The sequence below is a fragment of the Branchiostoma belcheri genome, unplaced genomic scaffold (genome assembly GCF_001625305.1).
Source record: "Branchiostoma belcheri isolate BF01 breed outbred unplaced genomic scaffold, Haploidv18h27 scaffold19, whole genome shotgun sequence".
Lineage (NCBI taxonomy): Eukaryota > Metazoa > Chordata > Leptocardii > Amphioxiformes > Branchiostomatidae > Branchiostoma > Branchiostoma belcheri.
The window spans coordinates 380163-394162 of NW_017803379.1; the positions used below are offsets into that span (position 1 = coordinate 380163).

The following is a 14000-nucleotide window of genomic DNA, read 5'->3' on the forward strand; positions in this document are numbered from 1 at the left end:
ACGCACGCTTGTGTTGCGTGCGGCACCGCCGCCCCCCTCCCCAAGCTCCATGCCGCGGCACGCTATGCCGCTGCACGCCGCTACATGTCCGGCGCCGCAGACGAGCTTACAGCGAAACCCGGCGTCTTCGCCCTAGGATTGGAGCGTAATGGAATCCATGACGCCCTCGAGAAAGTTCTACAGACACTGTAGCCTTTAACAGTAACGTTTAATCGTATTTTTTGCCGTAAAAGTTGACTCGCAATTTTCGAAAAACTTGTGACGCCATTTTTTTCACTCGTCGCTTGGTTCCCGAATTTTCGATTCGTCTTAGTCGTAGCACGCTATTAACGCTTTTACATTTTGTAGTACAAATGACGCTTAACATTTGATCGTATTTCTACCTAGATTTCTACCTCGAAATTAAGCAGATTTATGCCGCATTTCTCGTAGTTTGTAACTCGTTTGTGAAGTTGGCCGCCGGGCCGCCATTTTGTTTGTTGTTGTCTGCGCGCTTGGGCGACGCTGAATTTTGTAACTCGTCTCATTTTTTTCGATATTGTCCCGTAGTAGCACAAAATGAACGGCTATCGTTTCTGTAGATTTATGAAGAAACGTCTAAATCGAAATATACGCTAAATATTTATAAATACCCAAGTGTAGATAAGCTGGGAAATTTCAAAACGTCACTGCGTCACATGTGTTTGTGCATGTTCACAAGATTTTTTTTACTGTGGTTTGCTTAGCACTGCATAATTGTTAAAAATATGAACTACTTTATGTTTGATAAATATTTTATTTCTGGAAGCACATCAGTGTTTTGCTTGTTCCTATGTGAAGCACTAGTACTGTGCGTTGTGTGCATGTTGTAGTCAAGAAATGAAGCGTGATTGTACCGTAACGAGCTTGGGGCAAGAGGGAGGGGGGCGGAAGTGGTAAAAAAAAGTTGCGATCATGAAAATTTAGCGGTGGAATAGTGACCGCTAAAACCGCTATAATTAAGTGACCGTTATCAAATCAAGAATTACAGTATATGGTGACCAGCCAATCCTACTCTGCCCTGCCACTTGCTACATAATGTAACCAAACACTACAGGGTGTCTGCTACAGCACCAGTTACAATGGTGACAGCCTTCTGGTCCAGCTAGTCCTTGACGTTATTTGTTTGGAATATAAGAAGAGCAAATAAAGTAAAAACAAAACATTGTTTTCCCTGTGTACACTTGACAAAAAATGTAAAACATGACAAAATAAACTGACCGCCTGTGCCTGAATGTTGAGCTGCTGCTCCAGTAGAGCCACCAGGTCAACTGCTGACTGTGCCTGACCTGAAGCCAGGTTGAACACATGTCCACAGTGGGTCGGGCTGAAGTCCAGGGCTGACAGGACACCTCGAACTGCATCCTCCACATACAGGAAGTCTCTCTCCAGGGGACGGCCCTCCCTTCAAAACAAGTGGAACTGTTTTAAATTTGAATTACTGGTAAAAAAATGCTTTTTTTTTAATCTTGAAAATTCATCTATGTTCACTTGGTAGAAACCATCATGAAGAAAGTTCATTTGGTCTCAGTGGATAAAGTGAAACTCAGAACCAGACTTTTTTGCACGAGCCATTATAGAGGACATCTACAATGTACATGGGGGGTGCCACAGACTTTCTGTAACCTATGATTCACTGCTCATCAAGTCACGTGTGTCATCTGCATAACTGATGTCACAGAAGTGTTGGATTGCTCATTCCTTAACTTAGACTGGAGTTGCAGTTGAAAATGTGGATGAATCCAAATTTTTTGTGTTGGAAATTACTATCAAAGTTTCAAAAATAGCATAGTCTTGAGAACTAAGATGCAAATGTAACACCTGGTGTGGAACACCTGTAGGACCTCTCCTTCCAGCATCTGCTGAGTGAAGATGTTGAGGGCTGAGTCTTCCCGTCCCCACGGCCCGTACACCGTGAAGAAACGCAACCCCACCTGCCATAGACAGATTAACACTTATTACAATTTACCAAATGTCCAGTCTCTTTAACACAGTCGTGATCAAGATAACTTAACACACATAGCTGGCTTTAAACCTTCTCTAGATAAATTCCAGGCTACCCCAAACCCTGAACCGATGTTGGTTGAGATTTCGTCAAGAGCAAAGATATGGGAAGGTCCTAGACACGTGACAGGGCACAGGGGGTTTACCTTTCCCTGAAATTCTGTGGCAGACTGGCATGGAAACATAAACTCACCTGGTGCAGACCATACTCCTTACAGTACCCCTGTGCAAGGAGCTCTCCAGTCCGCTTGGCAAGGCCCTCTATGGTGTCAGGTTGGAGTACATGATGAGAGGGGGAGAAAGGAAGTTGGGACGAGCTTCCATAGACTGATGCTGACGAGGCATAGACAAGCTTGATGTTCTGAGAAGAGAAAGAATTGAAAGAGAAAAGATGGCTTTATTACTATTAGTTATGTTCCATATAATATAAAATATTTTCCATGGTTACAGCAACATGATGTGCAGATTTTATTTCAAATGAAGACTGCCAAAATACAAAAAGAAAACACCAAACTTGAGTGGTAGGACACTAAAAATCACCTTATAGTTTTTCATGACCTCCAGTAAGTTCACAAAGCACTCCACATTGTTCTCCATGATGGCAGCGGCATCCAGGTCCTGACCTCTGACCCCTGACCTCCCCGCCAGGTGCACCACGTGGGTGAAGTTCTCCCTCCTGAAGAGGTCGGTCAGGTACTCCTGGTCACAGATGTCCCCGTCCTCCAGCGCCACTCCGTATTCATACAGCTCATGGGCTCTGTCCTGCAGACACCATTACAACATGTACATTGGTCACAACAGGTTATGAGGAGAGACATGTAGCCTTCCACAGGAAAGTACAAATGTACAGTTTTCAGACGTGTTTGTGTGTTTGTGGCTGCAATTCACGGTGGGTTTGACACAGTGTTCTAGCCAGCATGAAATTTTTTCTGTCATCTCAATTTTGTATGATGAGTCAATCATGTCGAGTGCTAAGGGTGCAATGTGCCACATGGAAAAATTTTGACTCCCTGAAACAATATTTCTGGCATTTTGAGGGACCATTTTGCTGGTATATAGACAAAGCTTAGTTTAGTAACATCTCTTTAGATATCTTTTCATACTAATTTTTGTCCGTGAAAGATGACGGATTGGGCAAAAATTTGTCCATCACAAGTTGCCAGATTATGCCAAATGATGGAAAAACAGAAGCTGGCTACAGAACACTGGGTCACGGATATCTTTGATTTTTGGTATATCACCAGATGGTTCAGTTTGTTGTATCTGTATTTTTTGTGCAACAAGAGATCAGAGTTACAGGATGTATATCAAGCACGATCAGCCCCACCCACCTGCTTTAGTTTTAAGTCTGACCACTTGTCAAAGTTGTCCACACCAAAGACTCTAGCGTGAGGCTTGTCCAACAGAGCCTTGGACAGGTGGAAGCCTACAAAGCCGGCAGCTCCAGTTACTAACACATGCTTAGGGCTGTCTGTCTGGGCACCAGGGATGGGTGGTTCAACGGTGCCTGGTGATGTAGAAACAGGAAAGATTATTAAAGAGAGGAAAGCCAACATTTGCAAACTTAAATGCAGGATGTTTCCCCCTGATGGCATTCTATGCCCCACACATGTGAGGCCACACCAATTTAATTTCTTGATGTTGTTTAAGAAATAGACTTAACCTGTAGCAAACACATGGTGGTGTAAAGAGGTACTGACCTGGAATGTGTCCAGTCCTGGTGACTGTGTAGAGGAACAGAATGCAGCTGATGCCTACAGCAGTGATGAGGACAGGTCTGGAGAGCATCTTAGTAGTGTTGTTTACTGCAAAACAGTTTGTTTGTTCACAATGTAAAATCAACTGTACAATTTCGGTATTCTTTTTTTTACAAGTTTCATTCATATTTTTGCTTACAATCTCTCTCATATAGTCATAACATCATTATGCATCAGGGTTACCCCCATATGACCCCTTCACGGCCATAAGGCCCTTAAAAGGGTTGGGCAATTAAGATTCAGGATCAGGACACAAATAAAAACTCCATTTCAGCCAGGGCCCCCGAAAAGTGCACTGTACAGCCATAATGAGTTCATATCATTTATCTTAGAACTATAAATTATAGTTATTCTAAATTCAACTTCAAGAAAATGACTAATGTATGGTCATAGAGATTTGAGTGAGGGCCAGATTTTGCGGACAAAGACGTTCGTACAAAACGTTGACATTGTTGTTGTTGTCTTTGTTTAACGTCTATAATATACTAGTACGGTAGGCGTGGTGTCAAATGTCAACAGAGCTGCAAAGGGGATTTTCGTCTGCTAAGGTAGCTGTCAGTGCAATTCCGTGTAAAATCAATCGTATACAACAATGCAAGCCATACAAACGAATAAGCTCATCCTGTTCAAGTACCTAACGCCACACTGCGTACTCACCATTCGCCGAGATTCAGTTAGAATCCATATATCTCCAGAAAATCGCGAAAAAATCTCCAAATTTTCAGACGATTCATTCGCACTTTTTCAAGCCGCCGCCATTTTGTTGAGAAAACAAGTGAGGAAATGTCAAACCTCTCATGATTGGCCAGCGTTCACAAATCAAACCAATCAGCGATAAGTTGACATCTCAAACTAAATCCTGTTCCGAAAGCGAGGTCGAAGCCTCGCTTTGGTTCAATTAGCTCATTCCAAACGTCCAGAGCAGGTGTTTAGGTTTTAGGCGGGGCGATTTTCCCCACATTTTGTCTCCAAAATTCTCTCCAATTCCGGAGTATTCCTGCCCGACACAGACATGGGGTGCCTTTGCTCACACCCTGAAGAGCCGGCCGCGCAAGAGGACGAAGCGCCGAAGGTGTACAGCTGGGACAAACGCGACAAGGTTGACCCAAAAGACTTCACCATAGCGAACCTGAAGGTGAGGAGTATATTTTTCACACCTGTACATAGAGCGACAGGTTGATGATGGTTTTTAGTTGTAAATGTCAAGTTCGGGGCTCTGATCTTCAACGTCGTGGCACTGTACTTAAGGATATCCAGTCCAGTGATGTATTTTTCAAGCTCTACACTCCACCCCATGCTTCTATAAAGCATGAGGCCTTTTTGACTGAAATCTAAGGAATTGACACTTAATTGCTTATTCTTATATATCTACAAGTTAAAAAATTATCTATCAATGCATACTTTTTCTTGTCTGAGAGACTGCAATGTACACATTTTCAATTTTTGTATCTGTTGCATGTATGGCCTGGGCCTGGGCATTCATTATCCTTGGTAACCATGGTGACCAAGGAAGCCACTTTTACAAAGCCAGTATGTAATGCATATATAGACATTTGCAATAGAAGATTGACAAGAAAATGATAGGGGGTCAAAGGTCCCAGAATCTGACCAGTAGCCAGTAGGAATTAAAGGTAAAACATTGGAGAATTCAGGAAGCCAAGGATTGCATACTTCCCAGAGCATGTGGTTGGGGGAAGATTGACAGGCGAAAAGGTCTCAGATTCTGGCTGGGAGGCAGTAGGAGAGGTAGACATGGGGGGAATTCAGGAAGATGATTGCAAACATTTACTTTGCATGCAAGTCTGAAATCTGTGCTTTCTTGTTTGCAGGACGAGACAGTCGGCCGCGTGCCCGGGACGGTCAACGGACAGCAGTTCATCATCCAGGACTGCGAGAACTGCAACATCTTCATCTTCGACCACTCCGCCACGATAACCATAGACGACTGCGTCAACTGCCGCATCTTCCTGGGACCAATCAAGGGCAGCGTCTTCATCCGCGACTGCAAGGACTGCAAGTGCATGTTCGCCTGCCAGCAGTTCCGCACGCGGGACTGCAAAAAGATCGACTGTTTCCTGAGCTGCGCCACCCAGCCCATCATCGAGGCATCCACGGGGATGAAGTTCGGCTGCTTCCAGTACTTCTACCCCGAGCTGGAGTCACAGTTTGCGTCGGCGGGGCTGAGCGTGTTCAACAACAACTGGAGCAACATCCACGACTTCACACCCGTGCCTGGGGAGACCAGCTGGAGCCTTCTGTCAGAAGACATCAAGGTGGGTTTGTTATCCTGAAAGTTCATCTGTGTTGGTAACAGTCATTATGAAGTTTTAACTGTAATTTTGGATTCAAACCCATAACCTTTAGGTTTTAAGTCAACAACCCTAACAACCTTGTTACTCTGCAGGTTGAAGACTGCCTACCAAATCCCACCACAGAACAGTTCCAGGGCGTCCAGATCTCCACCCAATCACAGGACAGTGTAATCCCCATCACCAGAGGATCACGGAGAAAGACGTCAGACGAGTCGTGTCTGGTCGTGTTCTTCTCCAGCGATGCGGACAACAGAGACCTGGCGCGGCGGTTCCTACAGAAGATGGGTCAGGAGGCTGCGGGTTGTGCCTTGATGCAGACGAAGGAGATCAGTATGACGGGGGATGACGTGAGACGGGTGTTTGGGTCGTCTGCTGAGTTGGAGCTGTTTGTACAAGCAGCTCAAAAAGGTGAGGAAATGCTACTTTACCTTTGCTTGTTTATTTATTTAAGCCTTTGGCTTTATCTATGCATGGAAAACTCGTATTGGCCAACTGGTACATGTACATAGTATGCAATGTATAACAAATTCTTTACCGATTTCATTCCAGGACCAGTGATTGGTATCGAGTACAATGGAACCAGCAGCGTGAGCGTTTGTAAAGAACACGTCCAGGCCGTGGTGGGGAGCGCCGCTGCAGTCGTCTACACTTCTGACAGTCCGGCCAAGGCGGCAACAGACGTCGACAACTTCTACAACTTTGCTGACATGCAGATGATGTGAACATCACATCATATTTTTAGGCCACGCCAAATTATTTTCCTTAGTTCTCCAATGTTTTTAAGCACGAAACATTGTAAAACAAAATAATTGGGAAGAAAATTTCAACAATGAAGGAATCGTCATTCCAAATTGTTCCAATTTAGGTTTCTTCAAATCCAAGAACGTACATGTATGTATTAAATTGGTGTGGCCAAACATAAAATGTGTCTCAGTGTGTAGACTCCTCCAGATTTCATATTGTTAAATTGGTAATACATGTATCTGTGTGTGTGTTTGTTTGTTTGTTTGAAGTTGTATGTAGAAATACAGATAAATATTAAGTATCTTCTCATCAAACGTGCTGAGAATAAGTAGCCAATATATTTTGTAAGGATCGTATTTGGCTAAATGTTAAACTCTTGAAGTCTGGCTACATATGTATGTAACAAGCTCCATATCTTGTGGGATTTTTGAAATCAAAGTCTACTACAAAATGTATTTGTATGAATTGATATTGCTATGTATGTATTGGACGGAGCTATTTACAGAATGTTTTATTTTGCAATACAGGAATGTATTTCATTAGTTTGATATGGAATAGATGGAAAGACAGGCTTAAAATATTGTATTTGTGGAATTGCTATAGTAAATTATACCATGATAGTGCTGTACCAGACCTCTAGAAAGATAAGTTATTGTAGGGCTAAAATATGGCCTCAGCCAGGCTTTAGAGGTACATGTTGAACCTAAAAAGAGTAGGTATTGGCCAAGTAGACAGATAACTTGCCGGGGGAGTTGGTCTGCTATTGTTTGCCATTCTGAACTGTACTGATGCTGGCATATTATCTGTCTTTTTGACAGTTTGCAGAAACGTTTCCTAGGTTGCATTTAAAAAATAGACAACATGCAATGTTTTCGGGGTAAAAAGATTTCACACTTGGTAAAGTTGGTATTATGAATCACAGTCAAGCTTTAACATACATATACAATGTACTTACATTGTATCTTCTGTTATACAAATATAGTAGGGTTCTAATGATGGGTATTTGCAGAAAATGTAGACTTTCCTACAACTGGCATTATAATTTGTACATACAGTAGGCAACAGAAAAATTTATTTTGAGCCCAGTGTTATAGCACATAACAGTGAGTGCCCTACACACATGCTGTAAACTTAATATGCCAGTGACCATGTTTTAAAGTTGAAATGCCTTTGCGCTCACAACAAGCTTGCTTGTGAATTATATGTCTTTTCGCATTTAGATGTATCAATGTTCAGGGCTCGAAATTCCACTTATTATAATACATGTAAGTATAAATGGACTTTTACTATCATGAAAGTTCATCTTTGTTGGGAGTTACATGTTTGAAAAGATTTTGAGTTGGAATTTTGTGATAACAGGAAAGACCTGTGTAATGGGACCAAAGTAAAGGCCAGTTACAATCATTCCTTCAGATGTTAGTCACTAACCAACATGATTATTTCCATAGATAGAATTGGAGCATTGACTTCTCAAAAGGGACCATGTGCCTTTAGTTTTGTTTTGTCAAATTTCAGAGAAAGAGAGAGTTAGATAAAATGGTCTTATACAGGGAATTGTACCCCAGGTATTGGTACTAGAAAAGACCCTAAAGAAAGTTGAAAGGTTTAATAAAACAATTGAGTATACTAAATATTTCATACATTAAATAGCATACCATTTGAAAGCCTAAGTGTATGTGATAGTACATGTATAGATTGCACAAAAATTGATACATCTCATCATTATAGCCAATATTTTGTTTTTCTGAGTCATCTCGAGAGAAATGTTTCATAAAGCATTGTCACTTCTCTGAAATATGAAAGCCATTAATTATGTTTGTTAATTGCCTTACCTGCCCTTTTTCCAGGAAAAACAGAAAATGTGTCTTCTCTTAAGGAAAATAAACTGAATATGTATCACCTGTTGCCTATGAGTTTACTATACATCGTGCATGTCAGGCCATACCAATTTCATATATTAGCCACCTCTCAACTTTTACTTAGCCTTCTTTCAGATTTTTTAAATCCAATATTTGTAGATGAAACTAAAATATAACTCTAGAACAGACTACTTTCAAAACATGGAAGGACAGAATTAAGCAGAAAGCTGCTAGCACATAGCCTCCTCCAGACTTCTTAGAGCTGTGTTATTTTTGATATCGATTTTTACAAGGACTCATGATGCGACAGAGGGAGTTATGCCTCTGCATCTCTAGCTCGGGTGGGCAATACAGCTCTCCCAACGGGTACAGGTCTTCCCGTGGATACAACTCTGTCCACCCGACCAAGGCCCTCCCCAAAAAGAAACAGCCGCACTGCAAATGCTGCCCCGCTAATAGTCTGCACAGGAGGCCACAAGCACAGGCAACGTGGCTCGGCATAATTGGTCTGCAGTACTTTGTCATGAATACTGATGTTTAAATCTGACAGTAAGAATTTGTACATTTGCTGTGAGGCTGACAAGCATGAGGCACAACCACACAACCCAGCTAGCTCTGGTAAGCAAAGCTTGTTTCTTTTCAAGGAAAATAAGGCTGCACCTATTCATTTGATTTATTCTCAGACATCTCTGCAAAAAATCAGCAAAAGATCAAGATTCAAACATCAAAATCAGCACAAGCTAAAGGTACACTGTTCCCATGTGACTATTCCATGTTTATTTCTTAATGCAGCTGTCCCATGTTTATCTTTTTAATTCAGCTTTCTTAAATTCTGACACGCAAAGAATTGAATAGATGTAGTCTGATACCATGTTATAGGATAAATTTGTTACTGGCTGTTAATTTATTTTGTGAAACCCGTGTATAGTAAATGGTCTACAATTCGTCCTGTGTCTCATTTAAAACTGCATGTTTAAGATTTTAAGGTAAAATCAAGATTTCCTGGTGTAAGTGGCATCTCCTGTTTTATTTTGGTTGTGTGGAACATGTAGACCATTGCATGGTTGAATCATACATAATCATACATAGGCCATGGCACAGGGAGAAGCAAAAAGAGAATTTCATAACACAACAAGAAAGTGCAGATTTCACACCTTTGTCTAGTGTTTAGAGTATTAATTATTGATATGCAATTTTTCCTCATAATTGTGAATTTCTCGCTGATTCACATCTGTGGATATTCCACATCAATAACAAAGACCACCCACTATCTTCTTTTCAACACAAATTTATTTGAGCATACAACTCCTCAACATTTTTCATCTGTACTAGTAGTTGTAGTAGTAGACTTGCGGTAGACTGGTTTATTTAAACAACAACACATTGCAGCTCTAATGGCTGAATTGTGAGGCTAGTTTACATTGCTACATACATGTGTTATAAAACTAAAAAGGCTCTGTTAAAATTTTAAGTTAATTACTCTAAATGTTGATATGAAATTGCATTTTACTGATTGTGGTTTCCTAGTGAAAACTGAACTAGAGATGAGTCTCATCTCTTCTTTGTCACATGCTCTTCTGCTCATAATGTTTGAGAAGTATAATGGGATGGGCTTAAAACAGCCTACTATTCATCCTTCTGGCTGTGTTAGTAAGCCAATCAGATATTCCCCTGTCTGTTATCCCCAGCCAATCAAGTTGTGTCCAACAGTTGAGAAGGAACGTGATTGGCTGTGTTAGCACTAGCCAGCCACAAGCCAATCAGATACTCCACTGTCTGTAGCCAATCAACTTGCACCTAACAGACAAGTGATAATGTAATTGGCTGGTAACTTCATGTTGAACAACAGGGAGGAAGATTTGAGTATCTGATTGGCTTGCATTAGGCATGGCAGGAGAGGAATCAAGGCCTCTCCCCGGCTGCCAAACGTCGGTTGATGTCTGCTATGACGTCTGGCAGGTCCACGATACTGTCAATGACGTAGTGAGCACCTGAGTCGATCAGAGTGTCATAGGCACGCTGTAACTTCCTGTTCAGCTCGCTTTGGCTCATGGCAGCCACTTCCTCCTCGGTCGCTCCCACGTAGTTACCCTAGCAACCAAGGTCAAGGGTGAAAGGTCATTTGCATAATGGAGAAAAATAAGTTCAGTTTTTGAACTTTTACTGGCAAATCTGTACAGCTGACCGCTGATGCAATTAGAATCTGAAGGTTCTAGATTCGAATCCCTGGCAGGCCCCAGATCTTCAGAACGTGACGACTGTTATGTAAATCCTTCTACAAAAGTGGTAATCTCAATACATAAGAATATGAAAAAGTAGGGGACCTACCGTTTTTGCCACGCCCACAGCCCAGCATCCTGCCGAAGTTCCTTCCTTCACTCCATCCACTGTGTCATCCACCTATAATCAGTACGGACAGGTCATATGCAGACATGAACAGCCAATCAGTACCAAGGACAGGTCACATGTAGACATGAATAGCCAATCAGTACCAAGGACAGATCACATGGAGACGTGATCAGCCAATCAGTACCAAGGACAGGTCACGTGTAGACATGAACAGCCAATCAGTACCAAGGACAGGTCACATGTAGACATGAACAGCCAATCAGTACCAAGGACAGGTCACATGTAGACATGAACAGCCAATCAGTACCAAGGACAGGTAACATGCAGACATGAACAGCCAATCAGTACCAAGGACAGGTCACATAAACAGCCAATAACTACCAAGGACAGAAAGATGGCTAGAAAATAAACTGTCATAGTTTCAGAATATACAAGTCTAATACACATGTACATGTATTTAGATTCTTAATATACACCAAGTGGAGTATTGTTTGTGTTTTTTCTGAGTGTGTGAGCGCGTGTGTCATTGTAACCTCTGTGAAGGACCAGTCATCATTAACCTTCCTTTGTTGCTTAACCCCATAACCAATACAAATTTGCTGCCAAATGCCTACCTTAGCAAGCTGAAGGTTAACAACACTAGCATACCTTTACAACAGCCTCAATAGGATGCACGTCTAGCTTGATGGCATTCAGCCACACCATATAAGGGCATGGTCGCGCCTGGGGCACCATGTCTGCCGCAGCGTAGAAGTCAGGCACATAGCCTTGCTGCGCAGCCACGGGCTTTAGGTCGTCCAGGATGGGGGTGGTGTAGCCTGTCGTGGACCCGATCTTGATTCCCTTCTCTCTGAGCTGGTTCACTGTCTCCACAGCACCTGGGACCAGACATACATGTACATGTAGTTAGGTTAACATTGTATTACATTATGTAGCAAGTGGCAGGATATAGTTGGAGGGGCTGATCATGTATAACTAATGATGATAATGTTGAATTACATATATTTCATCCTTTCGCAAGGTTTCATGTCAAAATTTTATCAATTTAATTATGCAAATGACATCCACATTAGCATGATTTATGCAAAGTTCATAATAAATTTGCTCAATCAAACAGCTGACCTGGTATCATGGTGGAGTAGTTCTTCATGACAGACAGCTGCATGGGTACAAAGTTGGCGTACATGCGATCGATATCCTCCTCCGTGGGGGGGCTGCCGTACTTCTGGATCCACCTGCCTCTCACACTTTCGTTCTCTAGAACACGCTGGATGTGAACCTGATAGATAACAGAGGTGAAACAGGCATCATAAATACAGGCCTGTACCTGTACCCGAACAAGTTTGGGTGTCAACTATCTTTTTCAGTGGTAAAGTACTTAGTCTAGTAAATTGTTAATCTAAAACAAGATTATATTGCATGTATGCTAGCATGTTGGCAGAACGTATACAGAGCCTGCAAAAAGAAACATAATGTATTGTGCATGTCACACTGTCAGAACATCTCATTTACGGTCATATTCACATATATATGTATATTTAAGGCTGACATCCCATCTACAGTTTTCAAATGTTGTGTCAGAAAATATATTTTATGGAATGAGCAAACTTCTGATGCAATGTTGACAGTACATTAAACAAAAACCGTGAAAAAAAATCTGTGTTTTGCATAGGCGCATTACATTCTGCAGACATGTTCTAGATGCTAGCTTTCACCTCACCCTCTTGTGTGCTCCCATGGGCCCCCTGGCCTCCTCATTAGAAATGGGAACACCTTCATTCTTGAAGATCTCAGAGAAGGTGAGTGCCGGCGCACACACCCCGTAGTCGATGACAGTCCCTGCCCAGTCCAGTACCACCAGCTTGACTGGACCACGGTATCTCCTCATGCAGGAGTACTGCATACGGGGGTTGGACCAAGCCATCTCCTATGTGTAGTACCTACATGTGTAAACATGTGTAAAATTGCAACATGATGTAGCCTGACACCGGTTTATACCATGGTGACAGATGTTTGGTTCAGGTCATTGACTTTATTGGTTTGAAGAAGAAGAAGAGGAAACAGAGCAAAAACAATATGTTTTTGTAACAGTGTGGGGGGGGGGGTTATAGGCGCTATAAATCATAAAGCAAATTTTATGGAGAAAAAGGGAGGGACCATGCCGGCCTACCACCAAAAACATGATGCTTCGAGTCACTTTTACAATCATGCAGACGCCTAGACATTTTGAGACAACGTCCTGGAAGCAAAATATGGGTGGGCCATCGTCACATTTCCCAATTCTGTTCCGAAAAAACAGGTTGGTAAGCTTTGAAAAGAGACCGTTACACCGCCCCCTCGCCCTCTCGACATCTGCTTGGAGAGTAACTTTTCTGTCTGAACCACAAGGGCACGGGTTCGAATCCCATCGAAGCCGTCTGTCAGCCGTAGCCACAAGATTAATACAAATGAAAGCACACGGTTGTTATCGTTCTTTGACCTTCCCTTTGACCTTAAACTTTACACCTTACCGGTTAATCGTTAATCCGCGGTGCGTGCCACATTCACGAGTTGCACATTCCCATGATCCTTTGCGCACAGGGTAGGTCACGTGGGCGCACAGGGTAGGGAAAGGTCGCGGTAAACCACGTGACTCATCCTCGGCTCTGGTCGGAAGAAGTCGGAAGTGTTCGCGAGCGCTCGGAAATTTCAAAAATGGCTGACACCACTGCCGGCGGCGGGAGGCACGTAGTTTTTCACGGCGTTCGTACGGCAAAGCGGCATTGAATTTTTGCTCCATGACTATCGGTATGGGATAGGATAGGGTTGATTCAACATACTACGTGAAAATGTGACAAAAAGACAGACTTTTGAAATTGAATGCTCCCAGCCTACTATCGGCCAGATAGCTTAGGGCACCTTCTTCCGACCAGAGCCGAGGATGAGTCACGTGGTTTACCGCGACCTTTCCCTACCCT

General features: G+C 42.5%; 3 protein-coding genes across 4 annotated transcripts in view; 1 reads left to right on the top strand and 2 right to left on the bottom strand.

Moving 5' to 3' along the window:
* LOC109467731 (UDP-glucuronate 4-epimerase 4-like) overlaps positions 1–4462 on the bottom strand; it is a 5534-nt gene extending 1072 nt beyond the window's left edge. The window contains exons 1-7 of the mRNA XM_019765781.1: positions 4437–4462; positions 3723–3827; positions 3354–3529; positions 2563–2784; positions 2216–2383; positions 1840–1952; positions 1240–1423 (exon numbers count right to left, since the gene is read on the bottom strand). Of these exons, the coding sequence (XP_019621340.1) occupies positions 1240–1423; positions 1840–1952; positions 2216–2383; positions 2563–2784; positions 3354–3529; positions 3723–3810 (951 nt within the window). The 5' untranslated portion in view covers positions 3811–3827; positions 4437–4462. The remainder of the gene's footprint in view (positions 1–1239; positions 1424–1839; positions 1953–2215; positions 2384–2562; positions 2785–3353; positions 3530–3722; positions 3828–4436) is intronic.
* A 205-nt stretch (positions 4463–4667) lies between these two features.
* On the top strand, positions 4668–8739 carry LOC109468041 (protein XRP2-like). The gene is made up of 4 exons (XM_019766262.1): positions 4668–4914; positions 5609–6052; positions 6184–6499; positions 6641–8739. Exons 1-4 carry the CDS (start codon positions 4792–4794, stop codon positions 6811–6813), a joined length of 1056 nt encoding a protein of 351 aa, XP_019621821.1. The 5' UTR covers positions 4668–4791; the 3' UTR covers positions 6814–8739.
* Positions 8740–9734: 995 nt separating this feature from the next.
* LOC109468016 (phosphonoacetaldehyde hydrolase-like) overlaps positions 9735–14000 on the bottom strand; it is a 4839-nt gene continuing 573 nt past the window's right edge. Inside the window, exons 1-6 of one of the 2 annotated variants that reach the window (XM_019766221.1) lie at positions 13554–13604; positions 12764–12983; positions 12166–12322; positions 11692–11921; positions 11023–11094; positions 9735–10785 (exon numbers count right to left, since the gene is read on the bottom strand). In XM_019766221.1, the coding sequence (XP_019621780.1) occupies positions 10597–10785; positions 11023–11094; positions 11692–11921; positions 12166–12322; positions 12764–12967 (852 nt within the window). In that variant the 5' untranslated portion in view covers positions 12968–12983; positions 13554–13604 and the 3' untranslated portion in view covers positions 9735–10596. Of the gene's footprint in view, positions 10786–11022; positions 11095–11691; positions 11922–12165; positions 12323–12763; positions 12984–13553; positions 13605–14000 lie in introns of those variants that run through there. The other variant, XM_019766220.1, reaches the window with a different exon arrangement.

Coding starts and splice junctions, on each gene's coding strand:
- LOC109468041 (XM_019766262.1), top strand. CDS start 4,792: ATGGGGTGCCTTTGCTCACACCCTGAAGAGCCGGCCGCGCAAGAGGAC. Junction 4,915..5,608: donor TCACCATAGCGAACCTGAAG/GTGAGGAGTATA, acceptor TCTTGTTTGCAG/GACGAGACAGTCGGCCGCGT. Junction 6,053..6,183: donor TTCTGTCAGAAGACATCAAG/GTGGGTTTGTTA, acceptor GTTACTCTGCAG/GTTGAAGACTGCCTACCAAA.